General features: G+C 34.7%; 1 protein-coding gene across 2 annotated transcripts in view; it reads left to right on the top strand.

The window, feature by feature from the left end:
- Positions 1 to 25,720, top strand: part of COL19A1 (collagen type XIX alpha 1 chain) — a 350,374-nt gene that overhangs the window by 176,598 nt on the left and 148,056 nt on the right. For both annotated transcript variants that reach the window (XM_058734368.1, XM_058734369.1), the window contains exon 16: positions 23,184 to 23,237. In XM_058734368.1, coding sequence (XP_058590351.1) covers positions 23,184 to 23,237 — 54 coding nt within the window. The remainder of the gene's footprint in view (positions 1 to 23,183; positions 23,238 to 25,720) is intronic.

A 25,720-nucleotide genomic window follows, 5' to 3' on the forward strand; every position in this document is an offset into this window, starting at 1 on the left:
CCTGTATCCCTTGGGTAAATTCCTAGAACTGGAGAGTGTTATGCTAAGTGAAATAAGTCATACAGAGAAAGACAGATACCATATGTTTTCACTGTTATGTGGATCCTGAGAAACTTAACAGAAGACCATGGGGGAGGGGAAGGGAAAAAAAGGGAGGGAGCCAAACCATAAGAGACTCTTAAAAACTGAGGATAAACTGAGGATTGATGGGGGGTGGAAGGGAGGGGAAAATGGGTGATGGGCATTGAGGAGGGCACCTGTTGGGATGAGCACTGGGTGTTGTATGGAAAGCAATTTGACAATAAATTTCATATTAAAAAAATAAATAAAAAATAATATCTATTTCTCTTCTGACATTTTCTATCTTTTCATTCCCTGGGAGCCATATTTTCTTTCACGTCCTTGAGAATAGTTTTGATAGATGTTTTAAACATCTTTGTCTTAAAATTCCATCATCTGAGTAATGTCAAGTTGGTCTCTGTTTACTGTCTATTCTCTTTAGAATAGGTAATGTTTTTTTTTTTTATTTTTCAATGTTTATTCATTTTTCTTTTGAGAGACATAGAGAGCAGGGGAGGGGCAGAGAGAGAGAGGGAGAAGCACCAGAGACAGACACACACAGTATCCGAAGCAGGCTCCAGGCTCCGAGCCATCAGCACAGAGCTTTATGCGTGGTTCTAACTCACAGACTGTGAGATAATGACCTGAGCTGAAGTTGGCTACTTAACCAACTGAGCCACACACGTGCCCCTAGAATGGGTAATGTTTTAATGCTAACTTCTATGTCAAATAATTTTGGTCTGCATTTTAAGCACGTGAATGATACTGGAACTCTGAACTCCTACTTCTCTGAAGAGCATTAATATGGGCTTTTTTTGGGGGGGAGTGTTTGTTTTTTGTTTATTTATTTTGAGAGAGAGAGAGGAGCACAAGCAAGGGAGGGACAGAGAGAGAGGGCGAGAGAGAAAATCCCAAGCAGGCTCTGCACTGTCAGTGTGCAGCCTGATGAGGGACTCAAACCAACAAACTGTGAGATCATGACCTGAGCTGAAATCAAGGGTTGGATGCTTAACTGACTGAGCCACCAAGGCACCCCAAACATTAATGTGTTTTCAAAGCAAGGAGTTAAATTAGCTGGACAGACGTTGTAAACTCTCTTCCCTGTAGTTGACAACAGCGGAAATCCTGGTTTTATTCTTTTAGCTTAACCTGAGCTGCTTGGCATGTGTACTGCGTGTGTATGGTTAGGGGTCAGCTAGAGGTTTGGGCAGACTTTATACACAGAATTTGGGACTGCCTTTCTCTACAGAATCTTGGAAACCACACATTTCTTTACTTTCCAGTATGTACATCTGCTCAAAATTCTGCCCTCTAACTTTCAATCCATCAAGAATGCAGGCTCTCCATTTAGCTACCCTGTGACCCAGACTGTGGCTTGCCTCCAAATGAAACATTTTGGAAACAGGAAATCGATCACATGCTGTTTTGTTTTTCCACATGTTGACTCCTCTCCAGTACCTACCTGCTTTGGGGGTTTTTTGTTGTTATTGTTTTGTTTTTTAAGTTTATTTATTTATTTTGAGAGAGAGAGACAGAAAGCACATACACAACACACACACACACACACACACACACACACGCACACACACTCACACGTGCACATTCGGGGGAGGGCAGAGAGAGAGAGAGAAAGAATCCCAAACAGGGTCTGTGCTGCCAGCATGGAGCCTGATGCTGGGCTCAATCTCACAAACTGTGAGATCATGACCTGAGCCAAAACCAAGAGTCAGATACTTAACTGACTGAGCCATGCGGGTTCACCCCTACCTGCTTCTGTTGATTTTCCAGTGTCTTCAGGTAGTTGTGGGTTTTTTTTGTAATGTTTATTTATTTTTGAGGGAGGGAGAGAGGGGGGTGAAGGGCAGAGAGAGAGGGAGACACAGAATCTGAAGCAGGCTCCAGGCTCTGAGCTGTCGGCACAGAGCCCGATGCAGGCAGGAACTCACAAATGGATGCTTAACCAACTGAGCCACCTAGGCGCCCCTTCAGGTAGTTGCTTTTATATTGGAGTTTATAGTTGTTATCTGTAAGTATGTTAATTCAGTAGGAACTACTAGGCCTTCCTAAAAGTCAATGATATATTTTTTTTTATCAAAGTTGAATTACTTCTAATTTACTTAGAAATTTTATAACTGCAAATATAAGTGAATTAGCCTTACAAATTATTTACTCTATTGGCCTCACCTTCAATGTATATCTGAATCTGACTGATTCTCACATTTCTACTATTACTACCTGGTTCTAGATACCATCATCCCTGGATTATTTCAGGATCCCGTTAATGGTCTCCCCACTTCTTCCCTTGATCTCCTTGAGTTTTACAAAAAAACAGAGGCCAAAAAGTTTCCTTGTCATGCTTCTGTTCAAAATCTCCAATGTTTCTCCATCTGATTCAGAGTAAAAGCCAAATTCTATACAATGGCCTACAAAGTCTTACAAAATTCAACTCTCCTTGCATTTCTGACTTCATTTTCTTATTCTTCTCATCTTGCTGACTTGGTTCCACAACAATGGCCTTCTTGCAGTTCTTTAGGCATGTCTGGTACACTCCCACATGAGAAGGTTTGTTGCTGTTTACTCTGCCTGCTCCAACCATGTGCATAGCTACCTCCTTTAAGTTTTATCAATGAGAGCTACTCTATTTAAAATTACACATACACACATGGAATTTCTAATCTGCATTAGCACTTCATTTTTATCATTTTCTCCATGGTACTTTTCACTCTCTAAGATATCATTTAAAATGCCTACTTACTAGATTATTTGTTGTCAACATTCCTGTATCTTTGACTTTGAATCCCATGAGAGGCAAAGGTTCTTTGTGAGTTTTGTTCATTGTTGAATTCTAAGCATACAGAATAGAGTTTGGCACATAGTATGCCCTGAGGAAAAAATGATGTTTAATAAATATTGTCTTTGTAAGTATTTTAATCTTTGCTTTTTAGCCTCATTAATTCCACTTATTAACCTTATTTCTCTTAGATAGTTTGTATAAAATAAGGATCAGCTCTTATGATTTTGATGAAAATCATTTGGATGGTTGTTTTCTTTCTCACAAAATTTTTGCTCTGCTTATTCTTTTTATTATTTTAAGGTCATTTGTTTATTGAAGTTTTCTTAAGTCAGTTTTTTATAAAATTGCTTAATATTTATTTTTTTTTAAAAGCAGAGTGCTAGCCAAATAGAATAAATCTGTGGTTCCTATTACTTGATTATACACAAAAGTATAAATTGAAATAAAAGTCTTTAATTCACAGTTTTAGGTTTTACCTTATCCTGCCTGATTTATTATTCATTTGTCAGCACTTAACTCCTGGAATATAAAATTTGGCGTCTAATCCATAAAAATATTAAATATATTGCTATAATTTTGGACTTGTGCTTTCAGTAGCACAAATGAAGCCAAATAAAACCAAATTGTGCCATGATTCCAGCTGAAATTCTCTAAGCAACTACTTATTAACAAAAAAAGAATAATTCCTTTATAAATATATTTTACATATATATATATATACATATATATATATGTATATATATATATATATATATATATTCAGATTCTAGTTTTTAAAATGTTATCAAATCACATTTTCGAAACTTATTTAGTTGCACCCATACCTGGAATGAATGTCACAATGACACTTAGCAAGTGACTTACTAGACATCACCATCATAGTATAATAGGACTTTTCCACCATATTCCTCCTAAAGAACATCAATTTAGACAATCACCCATGGATAGGATAGCCATGTAGAAGTCCAGGAAGGAGTCTAGTGGAGAAGTTCCAGCATACCCCTAAAGCAAAGAAATTGAAAGGATAAAAGGAACAGTTTCAATTTACAGTCGTCACTCCTCCCAAGGCTTTTTTAGCTCATGCCAAGAGAGACTTTCTCAGCCCATGATTTCTCCTGCTGGGGAAGATGAGAACATGTGAGTGAGAATTCACCTGCCCTAGCTATGCAGGATGCTACCCAAAAAACCTACTTCCTTCCTGCCTCAGCCAGAATACTGAGGTGTCTTGTGTGTTGCAGTGGGTGTTGGGAGAACAGCAGAAAGGGCTCTCAGAGGGCACCAAATGCATGTGAATCCTACAGAGTGCGTGCCCCCAGACTCCACTAGGAAATTCACCCACAAGCTGCAGGGCATTCTTCACTTTTGATTTTCTCTCCAATGGCCCAAGGCTTCCTGTGCCTCACCTCCACACACATCTACCTCATGGCCAGCTCTATGTGTATGCTCCCTGTGGCAGCAAGAATGAACCTTTGCAGAGGACTAGTCAGCACCTGAAGAAGCTGGTTCCACTCTGTGGGATTGAGAGAAACACACAAAATTGGGCATTCATCACTGCCCTAAAAAAAGCACCATAGTCAGCATAATCCTGACTGTGTAGTATTGAGAGAAGGCATAAAACCTTAAGAATTTCTCCAGAAGAAGAAAGAAGAAGCATGGAGTGGGCATATCTGAGTAAAAGGTCTGACAAAGCCTTAGAATCCCTAACAGGGTTGATGGAAGGTATTTCTTCAGTCATGAACTGAGAGAAAGAGTAAAGACTGAAAGAGGTAACTGCTTTTTCAGATATGAAGACAGCAACACAAGACTTCAAGGAACACTAAAAATCAAGGAAACATGACACCAACAAAGAACACAATAATTTTGCAATAACAGACCCCAAAGAAATAGAAATCTGCAATTTGCCTGATGAAGAATTCAAAATAGTTATTTTAAGGAAGCTCAGTGAGCTATAAGAAAGACAGTTCAATGAAATCAGGAGTATAATACATCAATAAAATGAGAAGTTTCACAGAGAGAAATCATAAAAAAGAATCAGACAAATTCTGGAGCTGAAAAATGCAATAAATGCAGTAGAGAACATAAACAGACTGGATCAAGTAGAAGAAAGAATCTGTCAAGTAGAAGGCAGGTTCAGTCAGAGCAGAACAGAAGAATGAGAGAGTAAAGAAAGCCTACATGAGCTATGGGATATCATTAATAGAAACAACCTGTACGTTATTGGGTTACCAAAAAGAAGAGAGGAGAGACAGTTAGAAAACTTATTTAAAGAAATAATGCCTGAGAAATTCCCAAAGCTGGGAAGATACCTGGATGCCTGAGTTCATGAAGCTCGTGGGATGAAGCACATAGATTCACAATTGCCAGGACATGGAAACAACCTAAGTGTCCTTCAACAGATGAATGGATAAAGAGTATGCAGTGTGTGTGTGTGTGTGTGTGTGTGTGTGTGTGTGTGTGTGTGTAATTAGCCATAAAAAGAAGGAAATCCTACCCTTAGCAACAACATAGATGGACCTTCAAATTTCTTTGATCAAAATACAGTTTATCTAAGGTCATAGTGCAAATTTGTGTTAAGGTAAGTTCTCATAAATTATTCTGAAACCATGAATCTGAAACCATGAAACATCAGAGTCTTTTATGGGCTGCCTCTGTCTTTTTCCCCCTATGTTCATCTATTTTGTTTCTTAAATTCCATGTATGAGTGACATATGATATTTGTCTTTTTTTGGACTGATATATTTCATTTAGCATAATACACTCTAGCTTCATCCTAGTCATTGCAAATGGCAAAATCTCATTCTTTTTGATGGTTGAGTAATGTGTGTGTATGTTTATGTATATGTATATGTAAATGTATATGTGTATGTATATACATGCCACATCTTCTTCATCCATTCATCAGTTGGTGGACATTTGGGCTTTCTCCAGAATTTGGCTATTTTTGATAATGCTGCTATAGACATCAGGGTGCACATATCCCTTCATCTCAGTATTTTTGTATCCTTTGGGTAAATACCTAGTAGTGTAATTGCTGGATCGTAGAGAGGATCTATTTTTAACTTTTTGAGGACCCTCCATACTGTTTTACAGAGAAGCTGCACCAGTTTGCATTCCAACCAACAGTGTAAGAGGGTTCTTTCTCTGGATCCTTGCCAACACCACTTTACATTTAAATATTAAATATAAATCCTTACATTTAAATGTGCAAGTATAAGTGCAAATTATTAAGTTCTTTGTCATTTGTTATCAATAACTTTATATGTAACTTCTTTATATATAACTTTGTGTCTTTATATATAACTTCTTAAAATTGTTACATATGTTCTGTAGTCTTACTGTTACTCACTATTAACAGATATTCCTCAACTAAAAAAATATACTGCTGTTTTTACACTAAAGTTTTGCCAAAATCTGTAACTGAAGCTTCAGAAGCAAGGCAGAGACTAATATGGAAATGAGGCAGTTGGCTAACACCTCTGCCTGCTTCCCTCTTTTGGCCTTTGCATGTCATTTCAGAAGAGACAGGTGAAGGAGGGTAGAACAGTGCTATTTCATGGAATATATCCACTAATTTTAGTTCCCAGGAAAATGACTATGTTACTCTGGCCCTGGCCCTTTGGGGAGTTATTAAATACTCATCCAGATGGCACCAAATGTTTACACAAAAGCCAAAGGTTAAGTCAGTCAATAGCAGAAGTGTCTTCGATATGCTTACTAAATGATATTTTAAATGTCAATCCCTTGGTACCTGAATAAATCTACCATAAGTGAAAATAAGGCACAGAGAAGGAGCACAGATTTCACCCTTCCCAAACTACCTTAAATATGAAACTACCTTAAATATCAGGCACCCGAGAGAAAATCTCAGCTGGTCATTTATAAATCAAATGGCATACAAATTAACAGATGACCTCAATAAACAAGAGATCATATAGTATTCACATAAGGGAAGCCTTGAAATAGTTTCTTTCCCCAAAATTAATGTATTGAAGATCTAAGAATGATCAGTTCAGTAGATGATGAGGTCCATTCTCACCCTTTCTTCCTCCTTTGATCTACCCACTTACATGAATGCTAACCATGTGTCAGATACTATGCTGGCTACTGGGAACACAGAAACAACACCTGTCGTTGCCTTCTCAGAACCTATTTGGTTTATGAAAAAGCAAGCAGTTGTTTAAAACTGATCATTTTCAAACTCATCATTTGCAGTTAGCATATAAACAGTCTACAAGTATTTGTAGAACTGTAGTTATGTTGGTATTACATAAAACATTTAGTTATTTAAGAGAAAATCATTTTTGCTAGAATTCTTATGCTGTAATTTAAGCAGTTATTTAATTTAAATACATTTAAATCACAGACTCAACTACTAAATAATGTTTTCTTACTAAGATTCCTGAGGAACTATAACCATCTCTTTTTAGGTGAATGAAATAGAAAAGTTCTTATTAAATATCCATAGAACATAGTTTCTTTCAGTTCTGGATTGAATAAATATATGCTGTATAGTGTATATGTATTATACACTTTTATATATACATATAAATATATGTACTATAGCATAGTAATTAATAGGCAATTCAATTTAAGATTATTTAAAATTCCTTACATATCAAAATCTGAATTATTTATATGGTCTTTCTATGAATTTCCTGAATTTAAATTTTGTCTTAAAAAGTTGCATAATTCATATTTAATTCACTGTTAACTTTCTGAAACTGATGATCCAGCTCAATCTTGAGATTCTTAGGGAGCTAGTGAGCCAGAAGAAAGAAGGCAATCCAAATATTTTAAAAAATCAATCTTTTTTTTAAATGGTGGACAAAAGACTGGTATGAATGAATCATTGGATTAAAATAGAAGGTGTTTCTATACTACAAAACTATGATTATTGACTGTGCAGAAATATAGGGGAGTTGATGCTTAAGGCCTTAGAAAGATTTATGTTCAGCCTCAGAGAAGATTTATGTTTTGGGAAAATGTATCATCAGCTCATTTGACAGAAGGTGATTTATATATCTTTCATTAGATAAATGATTTGAGAATAGCTCCTTCTACCCTTCTGTTTATAGTTTGCTTCTGTTTCAAAAGACATTTCAAATTGTTTTCATCACAATTCTAAATTATGTATTTTAAAGCTCAATAATAAAACTTTCTTCCTAAAAGTGCTATACATTGGCAGCTTAGGAATTTTATGAAGGAGCTATTTTTTCATGTTGAGATAGTCAGCAGTCTAGAAAAATAAATTTAAATGTATCTCAAATTCTATTAGAAAATTATAAAATGGATAAGCCCTTTGAAACATTACATGGAGAAGAATGTGTATTTAAGTCAAATATATGCATGAATTGGTTAAATTCAGTTCCACTCTAAGTATATAAAAAATTTTTTGGTAAGAATTTATATTCATCTATAAAATGGAATTTAAAAGTGATTGCTCTCTAAAAGAATTAGAATTATTTTTATTCCACTTAACTATTCTACTGGTTTTAACAAACCAAAAATTCACACATTATGGCTTAGGAGTTATACAGTCCCTTCATCCAGGGTTTGAACCTGACCGTTTTACTTGACTTTTCTGTGCCCTAGTTTCAGCATCTATAGAATGGAATGATAATACTTACTGCATAGCACTGAAGTGATGATTAAATTAACTAGCATATGTAAATTTTTTTGAATAATGACTGACTTCTAGTAAGTACTATTTAACTTTTAGCTAGTGTTCTCATTGTTATTATGCTAATATTCAGTGGCAAAATATCAATACATATACATATAAATATGAATTAATGTCAATAGGAATGAGGCCTTTATAAAGTAATTTCTTGGAAATGTTCAAAGAGAATTTTTGTATAACTATGGTGTCTTTAAGGGCAGAGCTCTTTCTTCTTAAGAGAATTATTAACAATAAGCAGAATTGAAATATTTTCCTTTTTACTTCTAGTATAATCTCTATGATGATAGCAACATTTTCTATCTTATGCATGCCCAGAGACTGAAAGTGCAGAGTAGGTACTCAATAAAAATTTCTTCTTCTTAGGAAGAAGAAATAGATATTTTTCACTGACAAACATATTGTCAAAATAAAATATCACCAAATCCTACAGTTAAAATACCTATAGGAAAATATAAATTCACTCACTTGAACATTATAGTAAAGGGCAGATGACCTCCTTCCAACTAAAAGTAATTAATTTAGGGCAGATAGTCCCCTTATCTTGTATTATTTTTCAACAATGGCAATCCTGATGTCACTTACTGTCCCTGATTTATTTTTGTCAGTTTGAGAGACATGTTTATGGGCAATTTGAATTATCTCCCTAATTGAAGAATCTTACCTTCTGTTTAATATACTGCAGACATGAATAGAAGCTTTATATGTTTTAATTCATTATTAAGTTTCTTTTGATAAATAAGTAAACACTGGGTGAAAGGCCAAGTGACTCAAGTCTATCCTGAAATGTGCAACTTTTAATTTATTTTATTTTGGGCATGTCACTGACTAATATAGTAGTCAGTATAGACTGACTAATAGTCAAAACGGAAGGTTTTAACAATTATTTCAAATTCTGAAATTCTATTATTTCACCTTTTAAATTTCCTAAGGAATTCTGCTTCATTTAGCTGCATATAATCTAATATCTATCTCTTTAATAACATTTTTAAAAATCCTGTATTTTATCATATTATTTTAGGGGTGCCTGGGTGGCTCAGTCGGTTAAGCGTCCGACTTCGGCTCAGGTCATGATCTCACGGTCCATGAGTTAGAGCTCCAAGTCGGGCTCTGTGCTGACAGCTCAGAGACTGGAGCCTGCTTCAGATTCTGTGTCTCCCTCTCTCTCTGACCCTCCCCCATTCATGCTCTGTCTCTGTCTCAAAAATAAATAAACATTAAAAAAATGATTTTAAAAGGATAGAGATTAAATGTAAAAAGTAGTTAAGTTAGACATATCTGCAATATAAAGAAAGGGTTTGACTTAACAGTGCCAAGAACTGTGGAAGGTATGAAATTATACCCTACTTGTAATAGTTTAGCCTGCCACAGTTTAATGGATCCTAGCAGAAAACTTGAGATACTGAGTCAAAGACAAAGGTATTGTTATTCATGGCAGCAGGCAGCATGAGCTTCATGATGCCCTTGCCACCAAACCTCAGGAATAATCCAGGTGCTACACATACAATGGATTTGTGTCACAACTGAGAAACTTCAAGTTTAGGGAACCCAAATCTTTTTTAATAGACCACAAAAAAAAAGTGCTTTGTCCAAGAGGAAGACATTATCCTTAAAATTCTGAACAGTAAGCAAATATTCCCTTTGCTTTTCTGTATAAGCATCTTTAAAAAGATAATACAGAAGTACAAAAGAGCAATTAGTACCTCCCTCACAAGACATGCAGAAACATGAAAGACCCATGGAAAGACCCATTGTCTCCCAACAATATCCATTCCTCTTTTCTATACTGTCTTGGCTCCTGGCAAATTTTCCTTTGAATATGCCACTTCATCCACCACTCTTAATAACCTTACCAAAAGAGGCTGACACCAGAACTGTTCAATTTGTCTCATGTACCATTCAACGAGGGCTATTATTAATAGGTAGGACTCTAAGCATGTAGATGAGGCCAACCTAGAGCATTGATTTCAACCATGCACCCCTGGATCCCAGACCCAACCAGCTGAACAATCCCATAAATCATCCAAATCTGCCTTAGAAAACCAGATGATTTGCTTCTTAAGTTTCTGAACTGATCTTTCCCCTTGACCTGAAGCATTAATCCAGTATATCAGTAAGGAAATATACATTTTTAACAAAACTTACAGAAACCCATTTTTTTATTTTATTTTATTTTATTTTATTTTTTTCTTTTTTTTTTTTTTTTAAATTTTTTTTTTTAACATTTATTTATTTTTTTGAGACAGGGAGAGACAGAGCATGAACAGGGGAGGGTCACAGAGAGAAGGAGACACAGAATCTGAAACAGGCTCCAGGCTCTGAGCTGTCAGCACAGAGCCCGACACGGGGCTCGAACCCACGGACCGTGAGATCATGACCTGAGCCGAAGTCGGACGCTTAACCGACTGAGCCACCCAGGCGCCCCTATTTTTTTCAATATATGAAGTTTATTGTCAAATTGGTTTCCATACAACACCCAGTGCTCATCCCAAAAGGTGCCCTCCTCAATACCCATCACCCACCCTCCCCTCCCTCCCACCCCCCCATCAACCCTCAGTTTGTTCTCAGTTTTTAAGAGTCTCTTATGCTTTAGCTCTCTTCCACTCTAACCTCTTTTTTTTTTCCTTCCCCTCCCCCATGGGTTTCTGTTAACAAAAGTTACAGAAACCCCCTGCTCTATGTTAGTGTGCTACCATAAGGGTGCTGAGTGAGCAGTGTATTCAGTCAATTAGCTAAGAATCTAGCACCATAGCAAGATAACAAGAGCATATTAGGTGGCTGAGTCATGATTAAGTTTGAATTTTCTAGATTCCCTTTTAGCTAGGCTGGTGAGTGAAAAGATGGCTTAGAGCATAGAGCAGTTAGTACCTCACTCGTAAGACAAGCAGAAATGCCAAATATTCATGAAGAACCATCTCCAACAATGTGCATTGCATCCCTTTTTAAACAAATCCAGCAAATCATTGCTCTTTTATTTACCACACTGCTAACAGTACTACTGCTTCATTCAGTCTCTGACCAATTCTAATCCTCAGAGGCCTTCGGAGGCATTGCCATTCTTACTTCCCTTCAGTCTATGCTGTTGAGTTTTCATTCCATTTCTTATAGAATGCTATTCTGTTTTACAACCACTTCTTGGTTTCCCAACAAAATATATTCTAAAGTTTAATATCCTCATATATCAAAAATGTGAAGGGTGATCCTGTCAGATCTTATAATCTGATGAGATGACCTGAAATCCCACTCATGGGCTAACATGATGCATATTTAAATAAATCTTATCCTCCAAATATTTCTTTGGAAGAGCAAGTAGAACATATTAAAAGCAGAATTGAATTTTGAGGTCAGATATATTTGAGTTCAAATCTCAGGTGCCTACTTATTTGCAATGTTACCTTTAGGAAGTTTGTTTTCTCATCTATAAGAAGGAAAAATTCTTTTTGTAGAGTTGTTAGAATTAAATTCAATTACTTATGTGAAGACTCTAGTGGAATTCCTGACACCAGAGCAAGTACTCAATAAATGTCAGTTCTCCATTCTTTTCCTAATTTGTTGTTGTGAGTGTGTGGAGGTCATCAAAAGATTTGTTGAAATGTTGATGAAGTGTTGCCCTAGGGCTACTACCACTTGGTTCTGTGCAAATGTGAGAGTCTTTCTTATGTTGTTTGCTTTGTCCTTTTGTTCACCATTATTTCCTTGTTTGTTATAGCTTTATATTTGTACATTGGCTCGCAAATTATATTGATTTGTTCACATGATACACTACTCTTTTTTTAGTAACTCAGAGGTAACTTTCTGATTGCTCCATTTCATTGAAATATTAAGAAAACATTAATTGTAATTTACCTTCAGGACAACTTTCTGGTGTTTGATTAGTAGTTTGAAAATTAAGGCATTTGTTCCTGGCTTTGAGAACATCACAGTTTTGTCATATGAAGAAAAAACATCATATTACAAATCCAGCAGATTGAAAAGTGACGTGGGAATAATATCCCGGGGGTGGGGGTCTATGTAATACATCATGACTAATCTTATTAATGCGACTTGCACTGAAATGAAGTTACACTGACACAGCCTTAACTTATTCAGTATATAAAATAGATATGATTATATAGGGTAAATGTTTGACCCCCGTTTCTAAAAGGTTGTGTTTAAAGAAATATTTGTATATAGATTGACTTGTTCATTGACCTGCAATATAATTTCCACAAAAATTGAGTTAACTTTTAGATATACTTAAGTCTCAGAATTTTAATATTTTCGAGGATGCCTTTTTTGTCAATATAGAAACTGTCAGCACACTTTGTCTCACTTAACATCCACAAAAAGCTAGTAAATAGACAATGCAGTTACTTTACCCATATAAAAAAAATTAGTAAATGTGGCCACACAAACAATTCCCATATTGAAATTCATATACATATATATGAATCCAGTTTTTAAAACTTGGGTAAGATGTAAACAGAGTTTATATAAAGGAAAGAATAAAATGGCTCTTAAACATATAAAAATTTATCTAAATTCACTCACAATAAGAGAAATATAAATCAAAATGCCCCTGAGATATTAGTTTTCCCTTACAATATTGGCAGTGATCTCAATTTCTTTGTATGTATATCTAGAAGTGGGATATCTGGATCATATGTAGTCACATTTTCAATTTTTCTAGTAACCTCTATACTGTTTTTCATAGCCACTGCACCATTTTACATTCCTACTAACAGGGTACATGTGTTCCAGTTTTTCCACATCCTTGCCAACATTTATGTTTTTTTTTAAAGTAACCATCCTAACAAGTGTGAAGTGATATTTCATTGTGATTTTAACTTTTATTTCCCTGATGATTACTGATGTTGAATATCTTTTCATACGCCTATAACAAATAGCCAAGATACAGAAACAAGCTAAATGTCAATTGATGGGTAAATGGACAAATATACAGTGTATATATACAATGAAATATTATTGAGCCTTTAAAAAAATGATATCCTGCCCTTTGCAACAACATGAAAGAACCTGAAGGATATTAGCTAAGTGAAATAAGCCCGTCACAGAAGGACAAATAATGTATGATTCCACTTATTTGAGGTATCTAACATAGTGAGACTCAGAAACAAAGAGTAGAGTGTAGTTGCCAGGAGCTGGGGGGAGAAATTACAGAGCTGTTGTTCAGTGCATGTAGAGTTTCAGACACACAAAATTAATAAGTTCTAGAGATCCACTGTACAATATTGTGCCTATAGTTAATACTGTATTATGCACTTAAAAATTGTTAAGAGAATAGACCTCATGTTAAATATTCTTACCTGCTCAGAGCCTGGAGCCTGCTTCAGATTCTGTGTCTCCTCTCTCTCTGCCCCTCCCCTGCTTGTGCTCTTTCTCTCTCTCTAAAATAAATCTCTCTATAAATAAACATTTATAAATAAATAAATAAATAAATACACAAATATTCTCACCACAATAAAAAGATTGGCAAAGGCCAAAAAGTTTTATAGTACAGTATGTGGGCAAAAATGTGGAAAAACACTTATACGTTGTGAGGGAAATATATGTGGATACAGTCTCTTGGAGGACAATTTGATGTTGTTTATCAAAATTTCAAATTTTAACTACAGATAGTCTCATTCATTTATGAAATTAATGTGTGTACAAGGCTATTTTTTCAGCATTGCTTGAAATAGTAAAATAATGAAACAATCTAGATGCCTAACCACAAGTGATTTGTTAATCGAGTTATAGTATTACTTTTATTTAAAAAATATAATATTTTCACAATTTTATGACTATGTACACATCAGTATTTGTAGAGCCACATGGTGTACTTTTCTCTTATTGAATAGTTTTGTTGTGGTTTGTTTTGTTTTGTTTTCTGGTATTTCTAATTATCTCTCTGTTTGCCCTGTAACTATCCTCCATGTTTTTATTTTTTCTTTAATGTTTATTTTTTATATTAGAGAGAGAAAGAGAGATAGTGCATGAGTGGGGAAGGGGCAGAAATAGATGGAGACAGAATCTGAAACAGGTTCTAGGCTCTGAGCTGTCAACACAGAGCCCGATACAGGTCTTGAACTCACAATCCCTGAGATCATGACCTGAACCCAAGTCGGATGCTTAACCAACTGAGTCACCCTGGCACCCTTATCCTCCATATTTTTCAAATTCTGTCACTGAGTCTTTTATTTGGAAGAGTCCCATTAAGACCTTTTACTCCATTCTTGGCCACTAGCTTTCCATGAAAACTACAAAATTCTCATTCTATGATTCCTTTTGTTTTTGGTTTTTTTTTCTGGGTTGATTCCAAATTTTCTTTTCCATCATCTCCTTTCTTGGTTTTACTCTTTCATTTATGTGAATGCATCTTCAAGCGAATTATTAAGAAAATGTAAAAAAGGAGGTAAATTTTCTGAGATTTCACATGTCTAAAATTTTTTTATTCTACTTGCACACTTGATTGCTAGTTTATCTTGGTATTGAATTCTAGGTTGGAAATTATTTCCATCAGAATTATAAAGGTTTCACTTATTGTCTGATTAAAAATACGATGCATTATGAATTCTTCTTCTTCCTGGTTTCCTAAGAAGAGGTAAAGCAAGAGTACTGATATCTGATTAATACACCATTCTTCTCCTGAAACTCTTCATGCAAGGAAACAGAAGGGAAGGACATGTTTTCAATTCTCTTTCTGGTTGGGCAGAAACAACCTCTATCTGCTCCTTCCTCTGTGCCATGTGATACATGGTTAAACTTTGTGATCTATGAGGATATCTCTTGATGTATGATGATGAGGTACTTGACACTTTTCCATTAATGGAGCCTAGCTTCCAGACTATTGTCTTATATGAACTCTTAGTTATCAAAAGTTGAACATTGACCCTTCCATTGTCTTTACACTTACACTAATATGATCTTAATCATTCTGAGGGAAATGGTTGCTCTTGGCAGAAAGGAGGAAGGCCAGTGGAAGGAAGTTAAACAGAGAAGTCGTCAATGTGTGTTAGTAATAAGTTTCTAAAATTTCTTTCTACACTATAGAGCATTTCCCCCCTCTTAAAATTTGGTGTTTGCCACCTTAGTCAGTTGTCACTTACATAGTCTGATACTGTATTAACCATCTTCACAGTTATCTGCATTAAATTCCTAGGTCTTTCATGTGGTGTGTAAATATCTCTATATTGATTTATGTTTTAATCCCAAAATTACTAGATTAAGTTTCCTTCAGTCTTGTCATTTATGTTGCATCACCCAAATGCAAAAGTTATTCATGATATTAAATTTGGTATTATGTTTGTATGATGTTGTCCATTCCCAGAAGTTACTGGAAGACACTTAAAAACAACCTATGTATAGATTTTTCCTTTTTCTGCAGGGAAACCATGTCTCCCATGTGGCCAGTGAACTATGACAAAGCCAATCCAAAAATACAGATTGTTATTATGATCAGATTCATCATTAACACTGAATCAATCATGTTCTCGCTCACATAAATCATTAAGACAGATGATACAAATGGATTTGACAGACCATCAGCCTACTTGTCAACATAACCTTGAGATAACTGAAATCAAACCATTTCATTATTGGGTTAGGTCTGAAATAAAGCAAATTTACATAAAGTTTTTCATAGTCAAGAAATCTAAAAATATGAAATTAACAAAATATGAAAATATTTGTGACAAGTCAATTAAGGCAAGAATAATTACCAAATATGAAACTATATTATTTTATTTTTTTAGGTTTATTTACTTATTTTGAGAGAGAGCAAGTGAGCAAGCAAGGGAGGGGCAGAGAGAGAGGGAGAGGAGAATTCCAAGCAGGCTCCTTGCTGTAAGTGTGAAGCCTGAGGTGGGCCTCAGTTCCACAAACCGCAAGGTCATAACCTGAGCCAAAATGAAGAGTCAAGTGCTTAACTGACTGAGCCACCCAGATTCCCTGAAACTACATTGTTCTAAATGACATAAGCATTTTAAATAATTTGATTGGTTCTATTTCTTATTAATTAATGGTTTGTATAGATACTTTAATCTCTTCAGTCCATGTTGGTTTTTTTTCAAAAAGTACTTAATCCTCATCAATATGAGATAAATTAATAGAATTTATATTTCTTTCTCTAATGAAGGGCAACTCCTCCAAATAGAAGTAGAACATCTATTTTGCAAGTTTACCACATAAGAATTAAAAATAACTTGGATTATTTTGGTATCAAGTGGCATTTGTGTATGAAGAATATAAATTTTTAATTTGAATTTCGGTAGCTATGGTAATTAATATTCTCACCTTAGCAGAAGTACCAAGAGAAGTATAAACAATCAGAATTTTTTCAGTCATTCAGCCATTCAGTGCCTACTAAATGCTGTGCTAGATAATATTCAAAGTGGAAAGGAACTGAGGATATATACAACTTACAAAGTAGAATATCTCATAATAGGGGCAAAAATCATTGTTAGAGGAAAGTTTATGGGTAGTACAGATGTCCCACAGCATTCCAGATTCACAGACTATAAATTCTGTTTTTGATTTATATTTCTAGTGTTCATGGCTGAATCAAGTTACTAAAAACCTGCTATTTCAGAATCTACATATAAAAAGAGATGTGAGGGGCACCTGGGTGGCTCAGTCGGTTGAGCGTCCGACTTTGGCTCAGCTCATAATCTCACAGTCCATGAGTTCAAGCCCCGCTTCAGGCTCTGTGCTGACAGCTGAGAGCCTGGAGCCTCCTTCGGATTCTGTATCTCTCCCTCTCTTTGCCCCTTCCCTGTCTCTGTCTTTCTTTCAAAAATAAACATAAAAAAAAAATAGATGTGATTTTTGGGGCACCTAGATGGCCCAGTTGGTTGAGTGTCAAACTCGATTTTTGGCTCAGGTCTTGATTTTGGTTCACGCTTCATGAGATCAAGCCCTGTGTCAGGCTCTGCACTGACAGCATGGAGCTTGCTTGGAATTCTCTCTCTCTGCCCCTTCCCTGCTCACTCTTTCTCTCTCTCTCTCTCTTTCTCTCTCTGTCAAAATAAATATTTAAAAAAAAATAAAAAGAGATGTGATTTCTCAGTTCAGAAAACATAGAAAAAGATTACTTTTAAAATTTATCTCTGTAACCACATGGAGCAATCATAATTAATTGGCCTCATGTCCAAAATGCTGGCAAGGCTTTCTGATGAAATTGTTAAATTTTGAAAGCATTACAAATGACCTCTTTTTTAAATTGTTTAAGGTAAGATAAAACTGTCCATCCAAGTATGGAACCTGTTTACTATAATTGATAATGATGGAAACATTCCTGTCCATACAAATATTTTATAGTTTTTTTTTTCTAGTGACAGCTCTTCTTATTCTTCTCTTGTCAGTATTATTGGAAAGGTTTGTCAGCGCATTTTTTTTTTTAGTGTATGAAAGAAATTCTATTTTTTTTTATTTCAAAGACATTTGTTTCCTAGTGTGTACTGACAACTGCTTATGATAAAATGTTAGGGTTTTTATATATAACATAAAATACCTTTTCTGAATACCTATACGCCCTAAGGGAAATTCTTTCTTGTGTCATGACAATTTATGAAATGATGTAAAACTGGTCACTCCTTTAATTTATTAACAAAAACATTCTTGAATTCCACTTCTCAGAACTAATATGAGAAAACCATTTCCCATGACTGGACTATATGTCTGTTACATTTACACTAATTTGCTTTTTGTTTTTTTGTTCTTATGTCTCCAGCTTATAAAATTTGTTCCCATTGTTCTCATATTAAAGGCATGAAATTTTCTATAAAGACGGATAAACTCTGTTTTCCATTTTAATTTTGTACACTCTATTTGAAAGACAGAAAATGCTCTCATGGTATTTTAAGAATCTATGAAGATTCTGCTTAATCTTATGTTTCAAGTCTATGAAGCATATCCTAAAGCAATAATCATAACAGTTAAAATACACTTACTTGCATAACATTTTTGTTGAAATACGTTTTAGGTATCATATATTCTGCAACATCCCTGGCAAGGGAGTGCAAATAATACTTCAAAATGACACTTCCTTTTTTTACTTCAGCTTCTTTCTTTGATTAAGAAGTTATGAATATATCTTGCCTCCTACACAAATGAAAATGTGTTTAAATGCAATTAATCTAACCTATTAACTCTACTAAACATCTACTGTATTTGTTAAACACTTCAAAATTCTGTTCTGAACCAGTTAATTCTAAGTAATTTCTCAGTTAAATATTTACATGGGCTTCCATAATGATAAGCTCTAGACTGTCTTAAATAGCAGATTGTCCAGAGAGAGCTATGTGAAATGTAACACAGTAGAATAGCTGTCCACTGGAACCTAAAATGATTTAGCTAGTTTGGACTATTTTTTACATAGTTTTAGTCTAGCTAAAAGAGGCAACAGCCTTATGAATTCCTTTCCCTGTCAACATTTTTAATGTCCAGGATTCCACTTAAAAAAAAAAAAAAAAAGGAATTGGGCGCCTGGATGGCTTAGTCGGTTAAGTGTCCGACATCGGCTCAGGTCCTGATCTCAGGGTCAGGTTTATGTGTTCGAGCCCCATGTCGGGCTCTGTGCTGACACCTCGGAACCTGGAGCCTGCTTCAGATCCTGTGTCTCATTCTCTCTCTGCCCCTTCCCTGCTTGTGCTCTGTCTCTCTCTGTCTCTCAAAAATAAATAAATGTAAAAAATAAAATTAAATTAAAAACAATAAAAGGAATGAATGCCTCTGTAGACATATGCAGATATTTACATCATAAATATCCTAAATACATTCTTATACTTCTCTTTCAGAAAAGAAGCAAATCTTTATGTTCGTGAAAAATTAGGAATAATCCAGTTTACGGTTATTTTCAGAGCAGACTAAGATGAAAAAAGTATAAAAAATAAATAGGCATTACTCTTCAGCAAATAAAATCAAAGAAGAAAACAATGCACAGATTATACAAATATGCCATGTACACAAAGATACATAAAATAATGATTCTCTAATTTAAAAGTGGTTTAACTTATAAAATATCAAATAGTGGTTGAAGATTTAAATAAGTTCCATAATGGAGATGATATAAGAAGAGGTAAATAATTAATTCTTACATGAATTGTAAGGCCATTTTACTCTTAGACATCAGATCATTGAATTACTTTAGATGAGAAATACAGACAAGATAGAAAGCTATCCAATGTATTTAAGTTCAAGTTTTGAAAATAATTGTGATTAGATATCAACCAGAAATCTGTTTCCTATCACCACCACCCAGTATTCCATCCTAGTGTTTTCTTCCTGATGGTGCAATTTACTAAGTATATATTGAGTCTCTTCTATAAGCGTGGTAGAGAATAGAAAACAAATGATGCTCTGTCCTCTAGGACTCATAGTCAAATAAGAGTAAGTAAAGTACACACATAATGGCATTTACAAGGCCAGAGAAAGAAAGAATTGGGCAAAAGTTCTGAGACAAATGGTGAGCTCCACCCAAGTTTAAGTAGGCTGGAGCGTAGATATATCTGTAATTTTCAATAGTAAGTGATCAGCAAATTCACTGTTTGATTTTACTAAATGAAAGGAGTAGTAAACTGGATAATTGTAAATAGTGAATCATCCCCAAATTTTAATTTCTTATTTGGGGAAGAAATATAATTTTTTTATACTTGATTGACCTATGTTTTACTAATGACAATACTGATATTATTTTTCTTCATTAATGTCAACTACTTTCAATAAAGACAACCCCCAAATATTCTGAACATTAATGCAATGTGGCTAGGATTAAAAATTGGTCATGGATAATCCAAATAGTGAATAATCCATTGGAGATTAAAAATAATTCCCTAACTTTTCATCAAAAACCTATCTGGGTTCTAGACTTAGCAAATATAGGGTGGGGGTGGGGCATGGGATTCAGAATCATGAACATTGAGGAGGCATACTAGTGAGCTTATGTGTGTGAGTGTACCATTTGGACTTTGCACACAAAAGGGTCTCATAAATATTTTTGAATCCATTCCAAATCAAGTTTAATATTTTTGCATTTTTGTAGGCTTTTGTTATACAATTTCTCCAACTAGTAAAGGGAATGCAATTTTGGTTATATGTAGTTCAGACTTAATTGTACTCCTTTGATGAATATTTGGTGTATGTTTTAGTATCTCATGTTGAAAAACACTGAAAGAGCTGTCAACATTTGTATAGATATCAAAAATGTTGTATATAAGTTTGACTATTCATGAAATTATAATAGTTTCCTAAGGGTAAAAGCAAGGAGTTTAATCTAAAGCCAAGATTGTGTCGTTCTTATAAAAAAATGACACAACTCCCTGTAATTACATTGTAATTAATACTTGGTATATTTGGATTTCAGAAGTTGTTTTTCTTATGCACATTATAAATTTGCCATCCTTAAGTTGGCCTAATTAGCCAGCTTTCTTCTCTTATATATCTTTTGGCAGGTATTTTTTGTAAAAAATCAAACAGAACTGATCACTTTTTTCATTCCTTGTTTTTTATTCCTGCCTAAATCAATAAAACATAGGCTTTATATGTCCCTATGATATTAAATTGTTCCAAGAATAAATAAATGAAAGTAATAAATACATACTTTTTACTAGTGTTTTGTTTGGAAGGAATCAGAAAGATTTGAGGAAACACTGAGGATTTGTGATACATGCAGAATTTTTTGTATTAATGTTTTTTGAAAATGAGTTACAGTAATTTATATTAAATACTGACAACTTTAATCAAATGAAAGCTATCTGAATGAAAAATTACAACATGTTTATAACTTTTATTTCAAATAAAATTAGATGGTGAAATTATGCACGTTATGACATTCATTAAAACTTAAGTTTCTTCTGTAAAAAAATGAATATACATATAATAAATAATTATAGGTCATCACAAGCACATCTGATGTTTTAGTTTAAAATTAACCACAGCTTTTAAAGAAAAAAGGTCATAATGTACAAATGTATCATAATTTTTTTTAAATTAGGTAACAAATCAGTTTCTTCTGGAATGGTGGTAAATTCAGATTTGTTTGAATATGAATTACTAGATTTCTCATTTATTCCAAACCATTTAAGCATTAAATGTATGATAGGTTAATCATTAATATTTGTAAAACCCTTTGAAAATTGTTGGATTTACCCAAAAACTTATTAAAGTAAATTGATTTCTCACTATAAATTTTTTCATTCAGACATTAATAGGCACATAGTATTGAATAAGACACAGATTCTACTTGTTATCCTTAGAGCTCGGTGAATTCATTACCTGAGCAATCATTTAAATGAACTTATGATAAGGAGTTTAAAGGACAAGTATAAGGCACTTTAGGACTGATGAACCAAGACAGTCATCCCTTCCTGTGGAAAGTCAGGGAAGGTCAGGTGTTTTCTTAAGATCAGTTTGGCTGTGATGTGGAGGTTGGGGAGGTTGGTGTCTGGTTCAACTGAGAAGTTCTTACAGATGAGCAAGCAAGAAGTAATCATTGGAGCTGTTGTGATGTAAAGAAATAGATGGTTCCAAATATACTTTGGAGATGCACCAACCAGACTTGGTAATTGGATATGAAAGAGAGATTTGAGAGAGGAAAGTGTGGAGGTTGAGCTCTAGATTTTTGGCATGAGCACTAGCAGAGTGTTGTGTGGATTTACTGAGTTGGGGAATGCTGGAAGAGAATCCAGTTTGGGAGAGAGGGTCCTAAGTTCAGTGTCTGATGTGCTGTTTCAGATGCCTGTGAGATATTAGAGTGAGTATCAAAAACAGGCAGTTGGATATGTGAATCTGCAGCTCAGAAAATAACCTAGATTATAAACCTTGGAGTCACTGGCCTGGAATATTCACAGCCCTCAGTACATGAGATCATGGGGAGGTAATGAGCACTGAGAAGAAAATAAGCCTAAACTCTCATGTTTAAAAGATGGAATAGGGAAGAAGGAAACATCGGGAGAGCTAAGAAGAAACTTTAAAAGAGGCAATAATTACTGACACTTTTAAAAAATAGCCATATGATCTTTTTGAGTTTCATGTTGAGTAAGAATTCTCGTATAAAAGTAACTGACAATCAGGAGACTTAATTTGCAGATTAACAGCACCTGGGATTTCCTGGGCCTTTTTTATAACCTGAAAAAAAGATTTTTTTTCTGCCTCTTGATAAGCTGTGAGAAAGTGTTAAATAATGTCTGTGATACTAAAAATTAAATGCTATGAAGAGACATATGTTGAAGCCAACATCATAACCATGTGTTTTCTCAGAGGATACTTACAGAGCTACTCTCAACGAAAAGTGTGGCTGTATTTATAGAGTTCAAATATAGAAAGAGACTTTTTTTCCCTGCTTGAAAATATTGTTACTACTTATTTATGGTAGTTCGGTGAAACATAGTTCTGACCATATGGGAGTCTTTATTGAAGTGAACACTGGTCTCACACCTGATTTGGAATCCCCTCTTTTTTTTCTTTTCTGAAGTTAACTCCAAAGATAAGCCAGTCGCCGAAGAAGAACTTACCATTTTTAATATATTACAGAGTCTAAGTTTGGAAAAACTCAAATCATTTAAAAAGATTTGCTTAATCAATAAAGTAGGTATTAATTTTCACAGCATGCTTTGTGAGGCAACTGTACTTGAAACTGTCTATTAATATGTGTTCTTCACCCCCACCCCACACCAGGGTTCCCTGGGGATACAAGGCCCACAAGGTCCACCTGGAAAAGAAGGTCAGAGGGTAAGTAAACTTGGAACAACTGGCAGCCATTACTGTCTCAGGGCTCACTTATTTCCGAACATTAATAAAAATAAACCCAAAATATAGCAAGCAGATGGGCCTAAGAAGAGTATTAACTATCCAAAGGCTGAAATTTGAGATTTTGACAGAGCCTTTACAATCCAGAAAGTTCTATATATTTTTAAGATTGGCAGCACAAATGTAGAGACATAGTTTAGGTGAAATGAATTAACCGTAATTTGATCTAGGACACGTTGGTCATACTTTGAAGTTTTGAGTTAAGCTGATGTTTACAGAGTTAAGTTGATGAGTATCTTTGTGGAGTTCCAGCCTGTTCATGAATTCTGTGAGGATTGTGGATATTAACTACAGTCTTTAGCCGACTTAAATTATTGACATTAGTGATGCATTGTAATTCTTCTTTCATTACTGTTTACTGCCTTTGAGATAAAATGTGTAGTAAGCGAATAAATTGTACTTGAAATAGTCTTATCTTCCTCCAGTAAAGGGACCCCCTGCAGTGATAATGGGTCAGCCTCAGTTGAATATTTTCAGCGGTGGGATACCCCATTCTTATGGCTTATTGTTATTACTATTTTCAAATCATTTTAAAGTCTTAAAACATTTTATGTGTGCTTGCTCATACAATTATTATTAACTTTGTTACCTTATTTATGAGGACTGTATGACTCAGAGAGTTTAGGTGACTTGCCTAAAGTCAAAGAGCTAATAAAAAGTAGAACCAGCACTGGATTTGGGGGCTTTTGATTCTAAATCCCATGTTCTCTTTTACTGTCCCAGCATATTAACCCCAAATCTCTTTTTTAGTCATTTTTTATTTGTTATTTCCAGCCTGCCCTCTGGCAAATAAGTCATTTGCCTCAAGTATTAGAGTCCTTCAAATATTTGGGAACCAGTGGTATATTTTACCAAGGTTTAGCTTTTATCAGGTCAATAACATCCCATTTCTCTTAACTCTTTCTTTTATGTGGATTCCTAACTCCTAACACACTGATAATAATTCCCAGAAAATACTCATGGACTTTCTGGATATATCAGGAATGGGACTGAACTTGTGTGGTCTTATTTAGGGAAGAGCAAAATGTGGCAAGTATGCCCGGTACTATAGACCATATACTTCTACTGGAGTTTAAGATTGAGACGATGCTTCTGTGTATTTTTTTTTTTAACTAACTCCTTCTACTAGAGTGGCTTTGTTCCTTTGTTTTTGTTTTTTATATTTTTTGGTGGGACAATTAAGATTTGATTTGGGAAAAAATCAAAATTAAAAAATTCTGTGTCTAGATTTTATGCCCAATGGCTAGTGTAGTAAACACAAAAAGGCTTATTAGTAAATTTTGATGGCTAAGAAAAGGAAAATTTTGTGACTAATGGCTAAGATTTATGGGTTACCTATAATGTGCTAAATGCTTCATCTTATTATTTCATTATTTATTTCTCACAATAGCTCTAGGAAGTATAAAATACTATCATCCTTATAGAGAAACTAAGGTTTTAAACAACTCAGATAGGATACATGGCTAATAAGTGGAATTATGCTGATATTTAAAAATTATTTATAAAGTAGCATACTTGAGTTCTACTCCCAACACCTGTATATACAATTATAGTTTCCCCTTCGGATCTCCAGCCCCTCTCTATTCAGGAGTTCATTAATCCACCTGATGAAAGTTTTAAGTAGTCCTAGGGAGAAAAATAAAAAATTATTTCTCTAGATCTGGGCTTTTGAGTCTGCCTTAAGCATTTAAACCACTGGGAGCAGAGGGCTAAATGAAATGACCTTGTGAAGTTAATTTTTAAGCTTCTTTTTCTGTTTTCTCACATAATGGCCAAGATGTCTAACTGCATCTAGGACCATGTTTCTGAGTTATTTTCTATGTTCAGTATCCAGGGGACGTTTTCCTTCTAACCTCTCTCCTTTCTTGGAAACTGAGTGATAAATTATACCCCCCTAGTTAATATCCAGAAAATATAGGAACTCAAGCACCTCAACAGCAAACCTCTAGTAACACAATTTAAAAATGGGCAAAGAACCTGACTTAGACATTTCTCAAAATAAGACATACAAATGGCCAACATGTACATTAAAAGTTGCCAAATATCGCTAATAATCAGGGAATGCAAATCAAAACCATAATGAGCTATCACTTCACACCTGTTAGAATGGCTATTATCAGAAACACAAGAGATAAGAAGTGTTGGTACGGATGCAGAGAAAAGGGAACCCTAGCGCACTGTTGGTAGGAATGTAAATTGGGACAGCCACCGTAGAAAAGAGCATGGAGGTTTCTTAAAATTAAAAATAGAACTACCTTATGACCCAGCAATTACACTTCTGGGTATCTATCCAAAGGAAATGAAACCAGCAATTCAAGGAAATATTTGCACTCCCATGATATGCAAACAACTTAAACATGTGTTGACAGGTGAATGGATAAAGAAAATGTGATCACACACACACA

The sequence above is a fragment of the Neofelis nebulosa genome, chromosome 6, assembly GCF_028018385.1.
Source record: "Neofelis nebulosa isolate mNeoNeb1 chromosome 6, mNeoNeb1.pri, whole genome shotgun sequence".
Classification (NCBI taxonomy): domain Eukaryota; kingdom Metazoa; phylum Chordata; class Mammalia; order Carnivora; family Felidae; genus Neofelis; species Neofelis nebulosa.